The sequence below is a fragment of the Pan paniscus genome, chromosome 1 (genome assembly GCF_029289425.2).
Source record: "Pan paniscus chromosome 1, NHGRI_mPanPan1-v2.0_pri, whole genome shotgun sequence".
Classification (NCBI taxonomy): Eukaryota; Metazoa; Chordata; class Mammalia; order Primates; family Hominidae; genus Pan; species Pan paniscus.
The window spans coordinates 176,681,105-176,703,665 of record NC_073249.2 but is presented as its reverse complement, the minus strand read 5'-3'; the positions used below and the strand labels follow the sequence as shown (position 1 = coordinate 176,703,665).

The window sequence follows — 22,561 nt, the reverse complement described above, 5'->3', positions numbered from 1 at the left end:
CCATGAATCCTGGCTATGGGAGAAACAGTACCATATATTGGACACTGATTCAGAGCATACACAGCCTTCTGGAGAACTTTGCCCCAGCCCTGCAAAATATTGTCACCTAGTTGGTTTTGTAATTGTGACTTCAAAGGCCATTCCATCATTCTATCAATCCAGCTGCTTCAGGATGATGGGGAACATGGTAATATCAGTGGAATTCCATGAGCAAGAGCCTACTGCTGCACTTCTTTAGCAATAAAATGAGTGCTTTGGTCAGAGGCAATGTTGTGTGGAATACCATGATGGTGGATAAGGCATTCCGTGAATCCATGGATGGTAGTCTTGGCAGAAGCATTGTGTGCAGGATAGGCAAACCCATTTCTGGAGTAAGTGTCTATTCCAGTGAGGACAAACCTCTGCCCTTTCCGTGATGGAAGAGGTCTAATATAATCAACCTGCCACCAGGTAGCCGGCTAATCACCCCGAGGAATGGTGTCATATCAAGGGCTCGATATTGGTCTCTGCTGCTGGCCAATTAGGCACTCAGCAGTGGCTGTAGCCAGGTCACCCTTGGTGAGTGGAAGTCCATGTTGCTGAGCCTATGCATAACCTCCATCCCTGCCACCATGGCCACTTTGTTCATGACAGGGGTGGCTGGGGAAAGAGGCTGAGTGGTGTCCACATAACGGGCCATTCTATCCACTTAATTATTAAAATCCTCCTCTGCTGAAGTTACCCATTGGTGAGCACTCACATGGGATACAAGTATCTTCACAGTTTTTGACCACTCAGAGAGGTCCATCCACATACCTCCCCCCAAATTTCTTTGTCACCAATTTTGCAATCATGCTTCTTCCAAGTCCCTGACCATCCAGCCAAACCATTGGCTACAGCCCATGAATCACTATATAATTGAACATGTGGCCATTTCTCCTTCTATGCAAAGTGCACACCCAGGTGCACTGCTCAAAGTTCTGCCTACTGGGAAGATTACCCTTCACCGCTGTCCTTCAGGGATGTCCTAGAAAGGGGTTGTAGTGCAACAGCTCTCCACTTTCGGGTGGTGCCTGCATAGTGTGCAGAACCATCTTTAAACCAGGCCCTAGTTTTCTCTTCCTCTGTCAACTGATCATAGGGAACTCCCCATGAGGCCATTGGCGCAAACTGGGGAAGAGAAGGCAGGGTGGCAGGAGTGTCCCCAGCTTCATCAGGGTGGCAGGAGTGTCCCCAGCTTCATCAGGGTGGCAGGAGTGTCCCCAGCTTCATTAGGATCCTCCCACACATCCCCATTCCAAGTTTCAGGGTCCCATTTTTTCCAATCAATGCCCTCACTTTAACAGTAGACACCTGGCGAGGCTGTGCATGCATCTTTAGTTGCAGGTCAGCCACTCACATGATAAGAGCTCATGTCTGTTTTTCCACAATTTCAGCTCTTTCTCTACAAGAGATAAGACTCTCACTCAAGGCAATCTCAGTAGATTTGAAGCTCAGTATCTACTTCTGAAGCTGGGAGACAGAATCCCTGAGTTCATCATTTTCTTTCATCACTTTGTCCACTGAACTTAGGAGCAACCAACCAGCTTCATTATGTTCCTTGGTTCTCCACATACAGTCAAAGGTATCATGTATAGAGTCACTAAACTCCTTGCCACTCACGAGCGGTGAATCAGGAGTATCAAATTCATTTATTTTGCATAACGCTCTAAACAGGTCATGCCAAAGACTATCAATGTTCTCTGTGCTATTAGAAGTAGAGTCCTTAGCATTTTGGGGTCTAATCATATTAAGCAGCCAACTCCAAAAATCCCAAAACTAATTAAAGAACTCCATCCTTAATATTCTGTTCCTCTAGAACCACTCCTGGTACCAAAATCTGTATTAGTCAGGGTTCTTTAGAGGGATAGAACTGATAGGAGATATGTATATATATACACACACACATATATATATGTGTATGTATATACATATAAAGGGGAGTTTATTAAGTGTTAACTTACATGATCACAGGGTCCCACAACAGGTTGTCTGAAAGCTGAGGAGCAAGGAGAGCCAGTCTGAGTCAAAGAACTGAAGAACTTGGAGTCCGATGTTCAAGGGCAGGAAGCATCCAGCATGGGAAAAAGATGCTGGATCTCTGGGAGGCTAGGCCTGTCTTTCCTTTTCACATTTTTCTGCCTGCTTTATATTCGCTGGCAGCTGTTTAGATGGTGCCCACCAGATTAAGGGTGGATCTGCCTTCCCCAGCCCACTGACTCAAATGTTAATCTCTTTTGGCAGCACCTTCCCAGACACACCCAGGAGCAATACTTTGTATCCTTCAGTCTAATCAAGTTGACGCTCAGTATTAACTATCATACCTATTTAAAAACCATCATACCTTTTAAAAATCGCAACTCCACCCCCTACACTGCCTTTCCTTCTTCTCTGCTTTATTTTCTCCCTACAACTCACTATCATCTGAAAAACGTTATATTTCATTTATGTATTTCTTGTCCATTTCCCTCAACCCCAATCAGAATGTAAATTCAGTGATGGCAGAAAACAAGTAGGTTTTGTTCTCTTTTATATTCCTAGTGAGTGGAATATGCCTGGTACATAACACATGCTCACTAAATATCTGTGGGATAAATGTAGTACTTAGATTCAGCCCTCAAGTTGGAATGTCATCATTGTGATAGGGAAACTCTATCAAAACTCTGCTTTATCTTCAAAGCCCAGCTCAAATGTCTCCACCTCCATGAAGCCTTCCCTACTCTACTCAGTCAGAATCAATTTCAACTTCCTCTCTGTTCTTTTATATAGCTTTAAAAGAAAAATACCTGTTATATGTATTATTTTTGCTGGGCTATAATTAGTTTTATACCTGTGTTTTCCTTCTACATTATAAGCTCCCTGAATGCGGGGGCAATTTTTTGGTCATTTTGGGGTCTACCCATAGTGTCTAGCATGTGGTAGGTGCTAGTTATATGTGGGATTTGTGTGCATGTTGAATATTATATGCTCCAATGTAAAAGGAAGGCATCAGAAGCAGCCTCTACCTTTAAGAAGGTTGCGGTTTCATTGAGGAATAACATTCACATAGACCACAGTGTCAGATAGTATCTCGTGGGGCATGAGAGAAGAAGGAAAAGGAACCAACATCTATTGAGCATCTGTTTTATGGCAGTGACTTTACATGCATTATCACCTTTAATCCTCCTATTAACCCCTTGAAAAAAGTAATATTAGCCCCATCTTATAAATGAGATTATTGGAGCAGAAAGACGCAAAGTAAGAATGTAAATTCTGGGGACAAAAAGAAATAGCATATATCAAGAAATTCTGAGAGCTTTCTCATCAGAGCTTCCCTTCTCTGTTACCATGAGTTGGGTGTGTAGTATCCCCAGAAACCAAGGCACAGGGAGGTTAATTTAACTTAGCCAGAGTCACACAGCGGTAAATTGAAGAACTGGGATTCAGACACACGTCTGACCAACTCCAATTCCCTTTCTTTCCAGTGTTTCTCATCATACTTTAAACCAATGCTTCTTAATCCTTCATGTGCATTTGACTTACCTGAGGATTTTGTGGAAGTACAGATTTTGATTCAGTAGGTCTGGGATGGGACCTGAAGATCTGCATTTCTCACAAGTCCCTGGGTGATGCCAGTGATGCTGATACAGGAACCACACCTTGAGTAGCAAGGTTTTAAACCATACTTAAGCTGGGCATGGTTGCCTGTAATCCCAACACTTTGAGAGGCCAAGGCAGGAGGAATGCTTGAGCCCAAAAGTTGGAGACCAGGCTGAGCAACAAAACAAGACCTGATTTCTTAATAAACAAATAAATTTAGCCAGGTGTGGTGGCATGCACCTGTAATCTCAGCTACCCTGGTTGCTGAGGTGGGAGGATCGCTTGAGCCCAGGAGTTTGACGCTGCAGCAAGCTGTGATCATGCCACCATACTCCAGCTTGCGCAAAAGAATGAGACAAAACAAGCAAACAAACAAAAAAACCCCACATACTTAGTTTGAGGAAATTGTGTGAATGACCAAAAGAAAATAAATCCTCTGACTAGTTGGCTGTAGTAACACTGGGCTTGCAGGAAATAAGCCAAGACTCACTGTAAGCCTCTCAGAGGTGGGATGGGAGGGAACAATCATAGGTGCTCCAGAACCCCAAGGGATCCCCAGTCAGTGTGTTAAGAAGGAGAAGAGACCCCCAGTGCAAGTGAATGTATCCCCTTGAGTAACTGCCTGATGCCAGACACTCTGCTGGACACGTAAACTTGGGCCAGTCCCTGTAGAGAGAAAGTGTGAACTGAGATATCCAACAGACTGGAGTTCATTCAAATCCTAGCCTCGGAGCCTACTTGCTGGTTGACTTCGGACAGATTATTTAACATTTCTCAAGCCTCACTTTCCTTATCTGCACAGTAGGCCTGATGATACCCATTTCACACAGAATTAAATGAGGTAACATTAATAAGCCACTTAGCACAGTGCCTGGCACAAAGTAGGCACTGAATAAATTGTAGCTGCTATTAGTCCCCATGTTAATATAATCTTCACAGTGATACTTTGATTGTGAGAATTAAGGGATTATCTCTATTTTTTCCAGATAAGAGAGCATACTGATAAAGCTTAAATGACTTAACCAAGGTTATACAGCAAATAGTTTTGAACCACACACACATTGATACATGCAGTAACAACCATTCATCTGACCCTTTCTTGGGTGTGTTTGGGTAGATTTAAGCCTGCTGAAAGCAAGAAAGACCTCTCAGAATGGGCAGTGAAGGAGTCCCAGGATATGGAGTTGGCTGCAATTAACCTAGTATGTGGATTATTGCTATGCGGGTAATTTTGAGGTGACTGGGGATTTTATCATGCGCTTTGAGAACAGGATTTCAGCCTGAACTAGGGGTTCTAACTTCCATAAAAATTCCTTACTCAACTCAGAAGTTTTCAACAGCAGCTACCCATCTGGCTGCCTCCTCAGGGGCTTTGTAGATGAGGGGAGTAACTGTTCGGTTTCTGGAGAATGCTGGTTTTTAAAAAGCGAAAGAGCAAGGTGTGCAGATTGGCAGTGCAGAAATGCTGAGGTTCTTTCTGGCCAGCTTCTCTACTGCAGCCATCAACCATAAGGATGTCAGGATCAGAATAATCCCCAGGATCCTAAAGGCAAGGAAAAGCTACGTCTATCCAGAATGGCTGGGAAAATAAGGGGTTATAACCAGCTATGCTCTCAACACTTTCTAGAGATTAAATATAACAAAAATGCTTAACACAAACTACTGGAGATAATTTACTCTTTCACAGCAGATTCAAAAAGCCTCTGATACATTTCAGGGTCTCAGAATCATTGTTATTATAATAACATTTTAGTTCAAATGGAGTAACTAGTTGTGGCAGAGAGTACAGGATTTGAAGTCAAATGATCTAGACCGGAAGATAACAAACTACAGCTCATGGGCCAAATTGGGCCACTACTGCCTGTTTTTCTAGAAAAAGTTCCATTGGAACACAGCTACACTCATTTGTTTACATACTGTCTATGGCTGTTACACAATGGCAGAGTTGTCAGGGACCATAAGACCTACCAAGCCTAAACTACTTACTGTCTTGCCCTATACATAAAAAAGTTTTCTAACACCTGATCCAGACTATGATCTAGCTCTGTGATCTTAGGCAAATCACCATTTTCTCTGAACTTCAATATCCACATCTATAAAATGATAATTATCTCTCAAACAGGGTTGTTGAGAGAATCAAATGCATAGAAGGATGGGAAAGCATTTTGTAAACTCAGAATCTCTGTGGAAAGGTGGATAAGGGTGATTTTTGTTGTTCATCTGATCTGTGCCAGAGGAGAACCTACCCAGGACATTTCTTGTTTGTGTTTTGTTTTCCAGCCCCCGGAGTCAGTTTATTGTTGTGTCCTCTCTTTCTCACAAATGCAAAATTAATTCCCTGGGTACCCCCTCTTTTCCCCCTCTTCCCCCAAACTTACCAAACATTCTGGTCATATGCTTTCAGTAATGGAGGACTAGTACAAATGCATACATCCATTCTTTCATTTATCAAGCATTTGTTGATGACTTACTATGTGCAAGGATAGAAACTTTTATGAGCTAGTTATTATGGGAAGATGTGTTTTGTTTCTAAGGGGAAGAGTTGGATATACAAATTATTATAACAGAATAAAGATGTTGCCATGTCATAGTAGGAGGAGACATTGTGTATTTGTGTGTGTGCCTATGTGCCTATGCTTTATAAAAACAGAAATATTGAAGTTCAGATTTAAGAACAGCTTGTTAAAAACAAAAACCTGTTTAATTCAAAATACTCTGAAGTGCTTTAAAGTGTAGCCATTATGTATAGCAGTTTTCTCTTGGAAAGTACATTCTGAATTATAAGTTTCCATCTCAAACTGCCAAGAATGTATTTCCTGCCCATGCATGATAACTGGTGACCATTCACACATGCCTGCTGGACAGGATTATTAGGGACTGGTCACAGTAAGGGTTGTAGGTCACCTGGGCACCAAGGGGCCAAATGCTCACTATAGTTTCTAAATTTTGGAGGCAGTCTTAATTTCATATCTTATTTTTTAATAAAGAGGATTCAATAAACATAACTTTGATGATTTCCTTTTTATTTGTTCAACTTCCCATCAAAATAAACTCATAAATTGGGAACAAAAATACAGCTTGTTTTAATTTTCTGTTCTGAAAATACTGTTGCCATCCCTATGTTCTCAAATCTTGCTACTGCTGATAAAGGGAGAAGATGTAGCCATTTGGAAAAAAAAGAAAGAGTAATAAAAAGATATTATTTCTGGAATACACATACAGATACACTAGCTCTGGGCTCCAGACTGGATCCCTCAGGCCCTCCCAGCATAGCATTTCTCTTGGTCCCCATAGAAAAAGTGTTGCTATTTTTTGTGAATGCGTTTCATCTATTTTTTTCTAGGTACACTTAGCATACAGAACTGCAAATATAAAACCCATCACCAATATATGGCCACCAAAATTAAAACATAAAATTTTTCCTCATTTTACTCTCCCTTACTACTGAAATCGTTTCTAAAAGAAGTAAAGCTTGGGTTTTTTTATTTTCTACGTAGAGATTTAATCCTCTACAGGACATGTTAAAAGAGAATGCTTAGATCCATAGAGTGCTTTTTATTAGACTTAGCTGAACTCCTATGATGGTGAGAAGCATGTTAAGAAAACCTGTTCATGAACTAGGCTAACCACAGGTAGTTTCATTGTGGTACCAGACTATCTCATATCTTTCAATTCACAGGCAAGTTTTTCTGCCTCTGTCCTCCTCTTGTTCAATGCAATGTTCTGTTTTAGAGCTTGCAGTTCATTATTTCATATCAAGGAGAATCATCATCATTTTTCCTCTTCCTTTCTGAAATGATGTTCATGTGTTTTTTGTTTTTTTTTTTTTCATTTTCCCAAAAGCACCCTCATTCTTGATGTTAAATGCAGTCTCTCTCTAAAGCTAGAGCAGGTGATAACACAGTTGTGCTAATTGCAGTCAGGAACTAAGGCGATGGTGGATTTGGGACTGATAGAAGCAGGTGGCTTGACATGATACATCTTGCTGGGCAGGGCTCCTTTCCCTCATTTGACCTTCAGAATCTTCCTAGGACTTGAATGTATTTTCCTTCCTCCAGAAGCAAAGGTCTAAAACAAAAATAAAATATAGAATGTGAAAATTATGCCCATTATATTTATTTTAGATTTTCATCAATATATGAGTAATTTTAGAAAGATGGATAGTGTGTCAGGAGCATGTACCACTCGTAAGCATGATTCCTCCACATATGTTCCATCAGTATAAATAAATCAAGTACTACTCCAATGTGAGTTAGGTCTAATTTTTGCTGTTAAGTGGTGTTTTGTTTATATTTTTCATAATTTATTTTAATTTTATGCAAATTAAATTGGGCTGGATAGATTGACCATCTGACCAGTTTCCTAGAACTTATGCATAAGGTTTATCATTGAGATAATTGTTTTAAAAAATCCTTTAAAAGCAGCTCAACTTGGTGAATGTTTTTAAAAAGTGATTATAAGAATACTTTTGGACAGCAATTTTTAAAGCTTCTCATATATGCAAGGTAAATATGACTGAGAAATTTGCATGATGAAAATGTATTTAATTAGGTGAATTATTTAGCTAGGTTTGATGAGGTGACACCAAATTTCGGATAAATGATATTTTTAAACCAATGAAATTGGTCTCTGTATTTTTGTATTTGCAAAATGAAATTTCTGGGAACATATGGCAGGGTCTTGTAATTCACCTCCCCCTGCCCCCACCACACGTACACACACACACACACACACACACACACACGCCACTCACACACCATACTTACACAGTGAGATGGAAAGAGAAGGGTCCCAGCAGCTGGAGTGCACCCAGCATTCTCTCCTTCCTCTTCAGTTACTAATCCTGGCTGGTGAAGGGCATGTCTGGTAAAGTTTGCCCCTGTCTTTCTTCTTCTCACCCTGTTCTTCCAAAACAAAGGAATATCCTAATGGAAGTGTCATTTTGGGTTTTCCATTTGGGGTCAAATGCCATTGAGCTTTCTTGTGATTCTCTTTGCTCCATCCTATAACAAAGTCACCCATTTTCTCATCCAGAACCCAACTTGTTTTCCCAGGTTTCCTCCTACAACCAACACAAACACAGACATTTACCAGCAAAACAGAAGCTGTTGGAAAGATTTTTTGGCCGCTGAAATGGGCTCCTATCACCAGGACATGGCAGGCTTTTTGCTGTATTGTCTCCCAGCCCTGGCCCCAGTACTCCAAAGAGAGCTTTATGTAATCAGTCTTTGCTGACATGTGACGTCCTGTCATTTTCCTCCCCTTCGGCTCTGCTGCCGCCCACAAATCAATAACATTGCTTGGGAAGTTCAAGCTGGTTTTGCAGCCACCCCAAGCTCTGTGTTTCTTAAAGGGTATGTCAGAAAATGTAAAGTTTCCTAATGATATTTCTGGCTGATGACACATGGCAGAGCTGATGGACTATTTATAATCAGTGGCACGATTGCAAGCACATTATTTTTATTTCACTTGGGGGGAGCCCTGTCACTTGCTACCTCTCTTTGCAGACAAGTTGATGCCATCTCCACCTAAAGTAGCAAAATCCTCTTTTCAGAGTTTATTTGCACTCTTAGCTTTGTGTTAGGAGCTCCCCAGCTCTTTCCAGTAGAAAACCCCTCTCCTTTTTCTTTATTGTTCTTTGGCTCAGGGAATGATGAGGGTAAAGAATGATTTGTAGCAACTGCTTTGAATTCTAGCCATGCCTGCATCCTTAACTATACACATCTCCAGTCTTTGCTACTCAAATCTTGCTACATCCCTCTGAATGTGGGTGTGGCTGGCATGACCGAGGCAATAGACACTGCTACTGTGTCCAGCACTTGCCTCAATTTTACAGGCCTGAGCAGAGTATAGCTGTCTTTTGTTGAGCACCTACTCCAATCTAGACAATGTACTTGGTAGGCATTTTATACACAATCTCTCACTCTATCAAACCTACCTGAGGTAAGTGCTGTTATCTCCAGAACAGAGATTGGAGGTGGGAGGGGGAGAGAGATTAAATGACTTCCTTACAAAGTCGCGCAGCTGATAGGGAAAGCTCTAGGACTCCAGTTTAAGTCTCTTCTGACAAACCACACCTGTTCTCTTTCCACTACCATGTCCTGCCTCTTCCTGATCATGTGGACACTTGTGTATCTCTTGTGTGGCTGTGCAGGGGCACTTACCCAGTTTTAGCTTGCACAGCTCCTAAAGTTTAATAGCCAGTGAGAGTGAGAGTTGGAGGAATTGGAAACCTCTCAATCTGGGGGTAAACCCTGGTGTAAGAGGAACTGTATACCAAAGGAGAGTTTTGACTCACTGCAGTGGGAAGTGTTGCCTCTATAAAGATACTGAGCATGCTCTCTCTCTCTCTCTCTTTCTCTCTGTCTGTCTCTCTCTCCCTTTCTCTCTCTCTTTTTAATATTTCCACAGGACAGAGTTTAGGGTATGGATTTGTTAACTATATTGATCCAAAGGATGCAGAGAAAGCCATCAACACTTTAAATGGACTCAGACTCCAGACCAAAACCATAAAGGTAAGAGGTGATGTGCTGGCTCCTGATTCAGGAGGCACTGGTTAAATTTCATTCTGTTGATCTGGTAAATCCAGGCTATGTGGGGGCTGGAAGCAGTGTTCTTGATTTATTCAAAGAACATTTACCATCCACTATACTAAATGGGAGACACAGAGTGTTACAGAAGAGTGAGGTGAGGGTTGAGTAGAGGGAAGGGACCACAAGCTGTGAGACCTCCAATTAAGAGGGCAGATGGGATATTTGGGATTCAAGACCCCACAAAGAGGGCCTGTGAGCCTGAGTCTGCAAAGATGGCCAGAGCTGAGCCAAGGGAAAAGGCTGAGGCAAGGAAGCTGTTCCAGGCAGAGGAAACAGCGCATGCAAAGCTGTGAAAATGTAAGACGTTGTGAGCAGGGACAGCATATAAATAGTGTGGCCTAAGTTTGGATGGGAAGGTGAAAAGATGAGGATGGGAGGTGGCAGGGCCAAATCAGGAGGCTTTGTGTGCCGGGCTGCAGCTTGGCTTTACCTAAGGGTGGTTAGGACCCTCCTAATCGAGACTCGAAAAGGGAGCATCAGTTATAAATAAACGCACCAGTGTAATAGGGATGGGTACTATAATAAAATCGATGAGAACATAGTATGGGAATGACAGAAAAAGTAACATTTCAGCAATCTGAAAATAATTAGATGGGTAGATAATATCTCAGGAAGGGTTGTTTTAAGTCAAAAAAGAAAAACAGTAACCCAGAGCCTGCTCCTTTAGAAGGAGGTTTAAGTTTCTGTCACTGGATAGTCATACTCTCGGTTCAGACTTCACCTGTGGGATCCTTCAGGAGGTAGTGCTGTTTGCCTTGGGGATTCCCTTGGGCAGCCGGTGGTGGTCTAGTGGATGGAGCCTGCCTCCTCCTCGGCCTTCCTTCCCTTTCTTCCCCTACCTCCAGGCAGCGTCCTGCTTAGGGGCAGCTGCCAGCCAATTAATGAGTCCCCATCTTTCATAGCCTATTAAACTGCAGGGAAGTGTCTCCTGGGCGCTCTTATCCTCACGACAGCAGGTCTGACGCAAAGTAGGACAAAAGAGAAACCTCTCCCAGAATGGAAATCTATAGATGGCACCAGCTCTCAGCATCTGAAAACACAAAACCAGAACTTTTTAGTCCAACAAAGCTACTTTTCCAACATCCAGCCTGATAGAGGAGACTACTGGTATAAGATAATCTTAGCTGGAAGGTAATCAAAACAAAAACAAAGCAAAACCTTTCTCTTTTTAGAATATGTTATTATCTTTCTTTCTTTTTTAAGCAGCTTTACTTTTGCAATTGAGTTTAGCTTATTTCTAAAGATGATTGCTTTCCCTGATCTCATACAGCCTGGTACACAAAGATCCCAAAATGGACCTGATTCAGGCTCCTCAGTCTAGGCTTAGAATCATTTCCTATGAGTTCTCTAATGAGGAAATAATCAAGAGTTGTTTAATTATGGGGTAGTCCTCTGAGAGGCAGGAGGATTAATTTCTTTCAAAGTAAAAACATACCTATTTTCATGCTTTAAGTAAAGACCGGATGCTCATGTCACCTGACTCTTTGATGAGGCCACACTAGACTGAGAGCTGTATTTGTAGGTTTGATTGATTTTCTGTGCTATCCAGTTCAGCATTAGAATGTCAGATGTCTACTCTTCCCTTGACAGACACCCTGACCTTGAACTGAAAAAGGTACTTTTCTTTACAGTTTTCTTGAAACCCCAACTCTTCTCCAGGGGCTTAGGATCAAATAATCAACTTTCCATTTTGCTTTTTTTTTTTTAAGTATTCCATAAGGCCACTGTGGTTCCCCAAAGACTGAGTAGACCTGGCTTTTCTGGTCTCAGATGTACCCCCTAGCCCATCATGCCATCAGATGCTTTATCTAAGTGGATCTTAGAGACAAGGATCATCGATTATTTTCTTTCTGTAAAGAGTCAGTCTGCCTCCTTCCGTTATCTATATTCCTTTCCCCACCCCCTCACCCACCCTGTATCAAAACGCTGCCAACACATTTGCACCCAGCGGTAATGTGGGCTTCTGAGACACTGTAGGATTCAAAATGCACGATGCCACGGCTGAATCAATAATTTCCATTCTCCTCTACAAATGAAAATTTAATGTGCAAACCTGGGGACTTCAGCCCTTTCATTAAAGCAGTTTATTTGCTGTACTAAAAATTAAGTTTGAGTGATAGGTTCCTTTATTAACTTTTCTTCCCTTTTCTAAAGGGACACAATGTTTAAGGTAAAAATCATATTAAAGGAAAGAAAAAAGCAAACCCCTTTTGTATGCTGTTTAATAGTCTCATCATTTATTAATTTTTTTAAATTGCTTTTTTGTCTTTCAGGCCACTGTTTACCTCTGCTTCAGTTTGCTTTGATAAGTGACATGAGATCTATCTCTTTGCTCTGACTCCCATGAAGGAATAGTTAACTTGCCTATCTGGAAAAAAACCAAGTATCTTCTTTGGAAGCGTACATTACAGAGGTCTCAGGACCATCTAGTACATGTTTGTGAGCTTTGGTCAAATTTCCCCCTCCTTTTCAAATCTCTGGAGTGCAAAACACTCTACTTTAAATGTTATGCACAAAGTAGGTTCAGGCAAATCAATAGTTAATTCCAAAGCTGTGAAGGTTAATGATTAACAGCTGGATTCAGGGAAGGTTCTGGAAAGCTCTAAGGCATCGGTGGAGACTGTAGTGAGCTGTAAAGAGGACAGCTATTCTGCTGCTGCTGCTAACTGTTTAAACCCAGATTGTTGCCAGATCTACCAGTTGTCCAATACACATGAAAATCTAGAATTTTTTCCTGCCAATCTCCCAATTTTTAAAAGCTAGAAAATAACTCAAAGAATTTTAAGAATTATGTAGGTGGGCCAAACAGAACTTAATAGTTGACCTTTTGACAGGCAGTTTGCAAACCACCCCCCAGCCCACCCCCACCAAAAAAAAAATGAACTCAAATTTAAATATGAAAACATCGTTTTGCCAATTGGTAGTGAATGGCTCATTACAGGTCCACTACAGGCTGAGCATCCCAAATCGGAAAATCTGAAACCCAAAATGCTCCAAAATTTGAAACTTTTTGAGCACCTACATGACACTCAAAGGAAATGCTCATTGGTGCATTTTAGATTTCAAGTTTTTGGATTAAGGATGTTGAATCAGTATAATGCAAATATTCCAAAATCTAAAATTTGTGGTCCCATTTCTGATAAGGGATACTCAACCTGTACTAGGAGGTACCCACAAATGATGGTTCCCAGTCAACAAATATCCATTTCCCTTTTATTAGGGGCAGTGTTACATGACTGTGTGTGAATACTGACAGCATTCGGAGAGCAATCTGACCTCTGTTCTCCAGAAGCATGCAATCTAGGCATCGGCACAGCACCAAAGCAGAGAAAGAGCATGATGTGTAATTAAGCTTCCAATGCATAGTGTGGATGGTGACTCCAGGGGAATTGTTCTTTGGGTTACAACTTCTTTAGTGGGAGAAAGTTCCCACCACACATCTTGGAGATCAGGCTCAGAGACATGAAGTGACTTGTCCAAAGCCATACAACAGGCCAGCAGTGGAGCTCAAGTTAGCTTCAAAAGGGCCTCTGAAGGATTCTGCCAGAAGAGGAGCTGCTTAATATGTTAGCATGAGCTTGAAATAATAATAATAAAGATTAATAGTAATGCTAATTTATAGTGAGTATTCACTCTGTATCCAATACTATTATAACCCTTTTACATGCTTGATATCATTTCATCTTTGAAATATCCCTGGAGCTAGGTGCTTTACACACATCAACTCTAATTCTTAAAATAGCCCTGTCAGGAGGTACTATTACCTCCTTTATACAGGTGAGGAAACTGAGGCCCAAGGAGGTTTAGAGACACAACCAGGATGACACAATTGATAAGCGAGACTTGGAGTAAGAAAAAATGTTTTAAAAATAACTCTCTGGCAGTAGGTCGTAAGTGTTGGAATGTCACACTGCCTGCTTGCTCAGCAACACGTGCATTCTGTGAGGGTGTGTGGGTGTGTATTTGGCTCTGTGCACACATGGGTTATACTCTCTGGCATGGGAAGGAGAATAAAAAGCAAACAAATGAATTGTGTGTCTCCTCCAGGTTCTTTAGTAAACAGACATGGCTCAGGGCTTCTGCCATCAACCTAGGGACAGACCTGACTTCATTTCTTCTTGGGTCCCTGCTTTCCAGGCTCTGCGCTAGGTCCTCGGATTTAGGTGAATCAGAAATGACAGTGCCCTAGAGATTCTTCCATCCATGTGAGTCAGAGAGCTATGGAGTATGGACCATGGGCTTACATTCACTAGCCTGCCAGAGCAGCCTGGAACCCCACTTAGGAAACTGGGTCATTGTTCAGTGTTTCAGCCCTGAGCCCAGCCCAGTGGAGATGACTTGCCTCATGTAGGAGTTTGGGATGCTATTTGTTTAGCTTTGTTTTTGGTTTGTGTGTGTGTGTGTGTTTGTTTTGTTTTGTTTTGTTTTTTTAGACAGAGTTTCACTCTTGTTGCCCAGGCTGGAATGCAATGGTGCGATCTGGGCTCACGGCAACCTCTGCCTCCCGGGTTCAAGCAATTCTCCTGCCTCAGCCTCTGGGGTAGCTGGGATTACAGGCATGCACTACCACGCCCGGCTAATTTTGTATTTTTAGTAGAGACAGGGTTTCTCCGTGTTGGTCAGGCTGGTTGCAAACTCCTGACCTCAGGTGATCCACCCGCCTCAGCCTCCCAAAGTGCTGAGATTACAGGCGTGAGCCACCGCGCCCGGCTAGCTTTGTTTTTAAAAGTCGTCTCCAATAGGGATCATTTTAGACTCTGGAAATGGCTGTGGATTCTGAAAAATTATTCCTGGTACTCCTTGACCCCACACCTGATGCCTTCTGTTGGGCCCCAAAAGAACAGCTTCTGAATTTACATTGTAATTTTATCCTTTTACTAAGAACTGCTTCAGTGAAGTTGCATTTGGTCCAGCTCTGTCACATTAATCAGGAACAAAGAAAATTAGTACCTTCAAAAGAGAAATACGTTTACCAAAGTTTTGGATTGATGTTCAAATTACATTGAGAACCTTCAGTAAAAAGTGATCCAAAATGGAATGTGAGGGTTTGGTATCACACCCACTAAACCTTTCGGAGTGTTGGGACACCTGTTTGGGTTTTGACCTAAATGTCAGGAGTAGGATTAAACAAGCGTTCACTGCTGGCTCTGCCTCCAGAAGCTCCTGTCTCATGGGGGACACAGACATGCAAAGGACCAACTCTAAAGCAGTGGGACAGGGCAGTCATGGGGCTGCAGAGGTTTCTATTTGATATTGGGGTTGGGGAGTTAGGGAGCTGTGCAAGGTTTGAGTGAGCAAAAGATCTGATCAAAGTAAAGTTCCAAGAAAGTTCATCTGTCAACGACGTGCCACATAGAATGTTTGACAGATGAAACCAGAGCTTGCAGGCTGCTGTGGTAGGTTTTTGTCAGCCTTAGACACTGGTTTTCATCAGCTCTATTAGGAGCCTTATCCACTCATTTTTAAAGCAAAACATGCTTCTTTGTAAATAATTTGGTATGTACAGAATCATATCATGAAGGCAATATCAGCCATTCCTAAGCCAACAGTGTTAACATTTTTGTATATTTATATATTTCCATCCTTTTTTTTTTTTAAATTAAGACAGGGTCTCGCTTGGGAGTGCAGTGGTGCAATTCCAGCTCACCATAACCTCCACCTCCCGGGTTCAAGCAATTCTCTTGCCTCAGCCTCCTGAGTAGCTGGGATTACAGGCACCTGCCACCAAGCCCGGCTGATTTTTGTGTTTTTAGTAGAGACAGGGTTTCACCATGTTGACCAGGCTGGTCTCAAACTCCTGACCTCAAGTGATCTGCCCACCTTGGCCTCCCAAAGTGCTGGGATTACGGGTGTGAGCCACTGCGCCCGGCCGATTTCCATCCTTTTTTTATTGTATTATATGTGCACAAATGACTTAGTGACTTACCTTTTTCTAATAATTATATTAAGCTATTACCCAAATGATTAAAATATGATTTTAAATGAAATATTTCCAGAGGACAGGTATTGTGAGTGATTGCAGCACTGGATCTGGGATGAAGGGGTAAAAGAGCTGCTCCTGCCACTCTGAGCAAATCTATGAGAGTTAGCACTCAGGCAGGCAGCTGGTGAGAGAATAAGAAAGACACTTAGCCATGAGGCAGTGGCCCAATTCTGGAGGGAGCAGGAGTAGAGAAGGGGAAGGTGTGTGAGGGAAGGCTTTTCAGAAGGAAACACCTTCCTTCTCTGGGAAGGAGAGTGAGCTCCTTCATTTCCACCTCTTCCTGTTGTGATGCTGCTTAACCACTTCTCCATTTTCGCTTTATTCTTCTAATACCACTAACAGTGCCTCCGGGGGTCTTTCCACACTTGAGCTTTGCAGGTTCCAGTTTGCCCCTCCCACTTCTTTCTCTTGCCAGGGGTCGTCGGGGAGCTGCACCTCCCCCTCTCCTCCCTGCATCCACCTGCCTTGCTAAGGGCCTCCATTCCGCTGAGGCATCTTTTCTTTGCATTCAGCATAAGCAATTATTTCTCCTATCACTGCTCTTAATGCTTCCTGGAGAGTTAGCAGATCATTTTTTGCTGACGGATATCACCCCACACAGAAATGATGGACTGCCTCCCTCAGTCTTGTAAACAGTAAAAAGGCATTTTCTCTCCTCCTCCATTACCGCTAGAGTCACAACCTGGGCGAGAATGCTTCTCTGCCAAGGTCAGCAGGGGCGGCTGGATCACTGAATCCCCAGGGAGCCAAGAGAGAGCACGTGGCAATGCCAGCAGAAACCAGAGACACGTTTACCCCAGTTGTGCTAGCAGCCCTCTCTTGTGGGAGATTTTATTTGGCTGCTCTGCTTCCCAGTGCCCTGTTCACTTCCTTTGAGTGAATAATTTCAAATACAAGGATAGGAGTTGGAGAAATGGAAATACAATTCCCCTCTTCTCTCTGCTCAGTGAAGGTGATACGTTCCCAGTATCTTGAAGGTCATTCATAGTGTCCTGTGTCCACATCTAAAAAGGAAATTAGACCGGTATGGGTTGGGAAGGCACAGGTTTTCAGAAGTACATGGAATGGGGTCTGGGGGCTTTAGCTGTCTTCAAGTGTAAAAGAAGCCAACAATGTGATGTGAGCTGCTTCAAAAAAAAAAAAAAATCAGCACAACTTTAGTTGTGTTGGGAGAATTATGGACTCCATATCACAGAAAATAGTGGTCCTTTCTTGTCCACTCTGGTCAGCCCACCTAGTGTCTTATGTCCCATTCTCGGCTTCATATTTTAAAAGATTGTCTAAAGGTGAATGACAAAGATGGGAAAGAAGTCTCTGCACCCACAGATTCACCTCACAATGGTTGCTTCTCTATTCTCTAGGAAAGAAAATTCTGCAGTGACCCTGAGGCATTAGTTTGATCCTATATTTCAAGAATCTGGGAAGAGAACCTGTGTAGCTATCAGAGTAGAATGTTTGCCTTGGGTGGTAATGAGGCTCCGATCATCAGAAGCATTCAGATGCACTCATAAGGGATGATGTAGACAGGATTTCAGTCCCACAGTGGAGTCCGACTAAATGATCCTAAAGGTCCCTTCTAGCTCTAAGATGCTATAATTTTGTGTTATTTCTGATTGTAGAGCTGCTCTGTCCAGCATAGTAGCCACTAGCAATATATGGCTATTTATATTTGAATTTAAATTAATTAAAATTTAATAAAATTCAAAGTTCAGTTTCTTAGTCACACTAGGCATGTTTGAAGTGCTCAGTAGCCACTTGTAGCTAATGGCTACCTATATTAGACAGCACAGATAGAGAACATTTTCCTGATCCCAGAAAATTCTGTGGGACAGTGCTGGCCTAAAACATCAGTGGCCCTGCGGATTAAAGACTCATTTCTCCATGGTGCTCCTGCAGCCTCTGGGCAGGATGGCTGGTCTGTCAGTGATCATAGAGCACCACACTCCTCTTCCTTCTCCCCTTTTGTCCATTCAAAAGAGCTCTGAGTTCAGATGGAAAGTCAAGTTCCAGCTCTGTCAAAAACTGCTAAGTATGACTTTGGGCAACTTACTTTACTTCTCTGGACTGGTTTCCTCATCTACAAAATGATCTTTTCCAGTTCCAACAGTATAACTAACGAATTATAGTGTGATCTTTCTGGCTTGGTAACCTTTCAGGGAAAGTAACAGTTTGTGCCAAGCACACGGCTTTTATTTCACTGTCTGGATTAGTGTGCCATAGTGGAAACATCCCAGAACACGGAATTATATCCCAGTTTGTCTCTTAGTTCAGCTGTGTGACCTTGGATAAGTACTTGATCTCACTGAGCCAGAGTTTGTCATCTGGAAAATGGAACTAATGATATCTTACTTGTAGGGAATCGTAGCTTACAGTGGATGCTCAAGAAATGCTCCCCAGGATGAAGATGTTGGTGAATGGTGCTATCCCTAAGGTGAACATTACATGAGGAGAGGGGAGGACTTTTTTCCATCTACATGTTTCAGAGATGAGTAAGGGAGTAAAGAATGAGTCTGAACTTTACTAAGACTCGGGCAACATATATAAAAAGCTTTGTATAGGGGAAAGTATTATGAAGCTTCCAGCTGGCCACAGTAATCATATCAGTCTTTTATAAAGCAGGAGCCAGGAGTTGCAGTCTAGTGAAGAGACTGAATCTGGGGGCCTGAGCCCAAGACCAGATATTCCACTAACCAGGCCATGAGACCTTTACACAGCTCTCCCTTCTGAAGGCCACTAGATAGACAGAGAGAACTTAGTACGTACTAAGTATGCCTCTTTGATAATTTGATATATATTTTAAAAGAAGTTGCAAGACACATGAATCTATCGTCACATCTTTTCTATTCTTTAAAAGAAATACTTGTCTGGCCTACTAGGTGCCAGACACCCTTATGATATTCGTAGATACCCTTTAACTGCATGATTCTTTCTGGCTTCATCACGTCAGAGTCAGCTCTTAGAAAAGAAGCTAAAATCCGCGGCATAAAGTATATGATACATTTCATTTCACTTGAGAGAGCATTTTTTTTTGAGCTCTTGCCCTGATAAAGCTTTGAGACTAGATGCCACAGGGGTCTATGGAGATCACCAGAATGCTCAGACTCATAGGGCAGGTAAGGTGTTATCACACTTGTAGTGCCTGGGATCTGGGATCAGGATGCCTGTAGTGGGAGGTAGGGTAAGTGTAACTATTGCCACTGAAATATACTGCTGTGTATCTTCTGTGGAGTCAAAGGAGAGGAGAGTCATTTGTGCCTGGGACTCGTGGAGGAGGTGGCATTCAGTATGGGCTTAGAAAGATGAGCAGGAGTTTATTCTGCCATGATGGTGAACAAACAGCAAAACAAAGACATAGAAATAGAAATTTTCTGGACATATTCAGAAAACTGTGACATGTTTTTGTCTGAACTGGAGCATAGGGTGCATGAAGGGGTTGGCAGGAGATGAGAGGTTGGGCCTGATTCCAGAGGGCTTTGAATGCCCAGGTAAGGGGTTTAGACTCCCATCACAAAATGGCACAATCGGAACTCATTAGAAACATTACCATGAAGTTTCACCTCTGATAAAAGAATAGCACGTATCAGGTGGCAGGTAGGGGAAGTGTAAAGAGTGGTGCTACATAAGCAGATGCCTGTCCTGCCTGTGAACAGGCCTACAGCCACAGGCACGGAGGTAAACTGATCCTCACAATCAAAGCTGCTGTTTCCAGGAACCAGTTGGCTTCTTTCTTCTGTCCCTGCTCCTAGAGGTGGGATTGTAGGTCCTTGAGAGGATTTGTTCCTAGAAGGCCCTGGCAGCATCAGAATCTGTTCCCTGATTCCATTCTCCTCATCTCCCCAGGGACTTGTCTGCTCTGGGGAGTTTGTATGCACTCAGAGAAAAGGGTGTTACAACAGATTGGGGAAAATCTGCAGCCTGATCTTCTGAAATGATTGGTTTGTGTGTGTGTGTCTCCTCTGCCAGACTAATAGTCCTACATGTCAGGGACTGTTGTATTCATCTCTACACCCTTGGTGTCTAGCATAAGGCCTGATTATACAGCAAGTGTATCAAAGCCATTGTTTATTGAGCATTTACTGTGTGCCAGGCATTGTGCCTAGAAGTCTTAAATGCATTTTCTTGTTTAACCCTCAAACAGCTCTATAACAGAGCTTCTAAACTATGTATTCAAGTGATGCAGCTCAGAAAGGTTAAGTGACTCACCCCATAGTCACACAGCTAATAACGGTCACGTTTCAAGTCCACATCTCTCCAACCCCAAAGCACTTGCTCTTAACTGCTGTCTCCTTTTCATTCTAGAGCAAGTGCTCACTTTCAGTTAAAGTAACATAAACAAGAACTTCTTTGGAGTGATTTGTCTCAAAATATAGTTACCCAATACTCTAACTAGCACCTATCAATGAGACCCATAGGATAAGGGGTGGTAAGGACAGAAAAGATGGCCCTGGGGTGTGAAGCTAGAATAATAATAGAAGAATGGAAGCTACAGGGGAGACAGATGTGAACTCAGCAGAAGGAAAAACTTTTCAACAATTAATGAGGCTGGGCATGGTGGCTCTCATCTGTAATCCCAGCACTTTGAGAGGCCGAGACAAGCAGATCATCTGAGGTCAGGAGTTCAAGACCAACCTGGCCAACGTAGTGAAATCCCTTCTCTACTAAAAATATAAAATTAGCTGGGCATGGTGGCGCATGCCTGTAATCGCAGCTACTTGGGAGGCTGAGGCAAGAGAATTGCTTGAACTCAGGAGGCAGAGGTTGCAGTGAGCCAAGATGGTGCCACTGCACTCCAGCCTGGGCAACAGAGTAAGACTTGGTCTCAAAAAAAAAAAATTAATCATGGCCAGCAATAGTGTAGGATGCCTCATGAGGTGGTGAGCTTCCTGTCCTTGGAAATGTATACATTGAATGGTCGGCTGTCTTGGATCATGCCGTGAACTTTTGGGGCCACTTCCAGCACCAAATTTCTGTGAAGCAGATTTCAGGAATATAACTTTCTGCTGAGTTCCCCATTGCCACTGTATGTCACCTTTATGTGACACTTACTATGTCTCCACTTACTATGTCTCCACTTACTATGAACCACAGTTATAGAAATTTGCAGTTTTGTGAACAGAATGCCTAGCTCATGAAAAAAATCCAGTCAATAATAGAGGCCACGTCATTACTCTAATCCACAGGGGCCCAACAAATGGCGTTGCTGTTTTCCACATCCAAGTTCTAAACCAATTGAGAAGTAAGACAAAAGAGAAAAGTGTATGGAATCCTAAGGTCATCTTTATTGCCAATTAAGGCCTGGATGGGTTGCATGGACACAGTGGGCTCCATAACACTGAACTTTACACTTTGACAGACTGACACACCCTGTCACAAGTGCTCTAGACCCCACAGGCCGAGAGCAGAGCCTGCCCCCATAAGACTGAGAGCCTGGAACAGAATGTGTGCTTCCAGCTGGCGCCTGGCTCCCAGAAGGGAAGAAGCAGGCAGCATTTGAGCCTCACATACCCATTTCTTTTATTGAAGCCTCCATTCAGAGGAGTCACTTCTTTTCCCTGGAGAAGAGTGGATGAAGGGATAGCAATAGGCCTGGTCTGTTACTGCAGGGGGTTCTCTCCACCTGGAAGGAAACACTGGGAGTGGGAAATGAGTATCTCCCTGTTGGAAGCAGCCCTCTGTATTGCATGCTTCATTTGTTTACTTTCCTTTCCAGACTGGGATTCGTGAAGCAGAGACATTCCCAACACCCATCCCAGGGCCTGGCACACAGTAGATGTTTAGGAAGGGGAGGAATGAATGAACTCCCATCTTCCAATGCCAGTGTTTTTCTAAAGGAGCAATTTTCTGGGGCTAAAAAGGATGCCTTTTCCCTCTCATTTTATCCTCCTCATTGCACCCAACATGCCTTTATCGTGTTTTCCATGTCCTCTCCCTTTTCTGTATTATGGAGGACAGACAAGGAGTGAGGTATTGCTGGATGATTCAGGGAACATTCTTCCTCAGGTCATGCTGTTCTTCCCACCCTGCCCAGGCCAAGCCCTGTGTATGAACAGGTAAAGGGAGTTGTGGGTGCTGCATGGGAAGAGGCAGCCCTCAGCCCTGGTCCTGATGCCCCATCTGTGATGAATGACAACACCTGCTTTACCCACCTTGGTGAGACTTGCTGAGAGCAGAATTGGGAAGTCACTTTGGAAAGTGGAAAGTACTTTGTTGGCATAAAGCAGTGGGATCTGTGGAAATATGTTAGAGGACATTCATGTCAGTAAAGTGGTAAAAGATGGTCCAGACCCCACCAGGGTGGCAGAGGAGGGCAGTGCCTCTACAGGCATTCCCTGGTAGTGTTCCACATGTTTTTTTTGTTTGTTTTTTGGGGGGTTTTTTCCGGTGAAAT

The 22,561-nt window shown here is 42.7% G+C and overlaps 1 protein-coding gene across 19 annotated transcripts in view; it reads left to right on the top strand.

Annotated features, from left to right (window-relative positions):
• ELAVL4 (ELAV like RNA binding protein 4) overlaps window positions 1–22,561 on the top strand; it is a 156,083-nt gene that overhangs the window by 119,444 nt on the left and 14,078 nt on the right. For 15 of the 19 annotated variants that reach the window (XM_008954947.4, XM_003829569.5, XM_034964853.3 and 12 more), the window contains one exon: window positions 10,009–10,112. In XM_008954947.4, the coding sequence (XP_008953195.1) occupies window positions 10,009–10,112 (104 nt within the window). Of the gene's footprint in view, window positions 1–10,008; window positions 10,113–12,463; window positions 21,237–22,561 lie in introns of those variants that run through there. The other 4 variants (XM_055093128.3, XM_034964898.3, XM_057298938.2 and 1 more) reach the window with 1 other exon arrangement.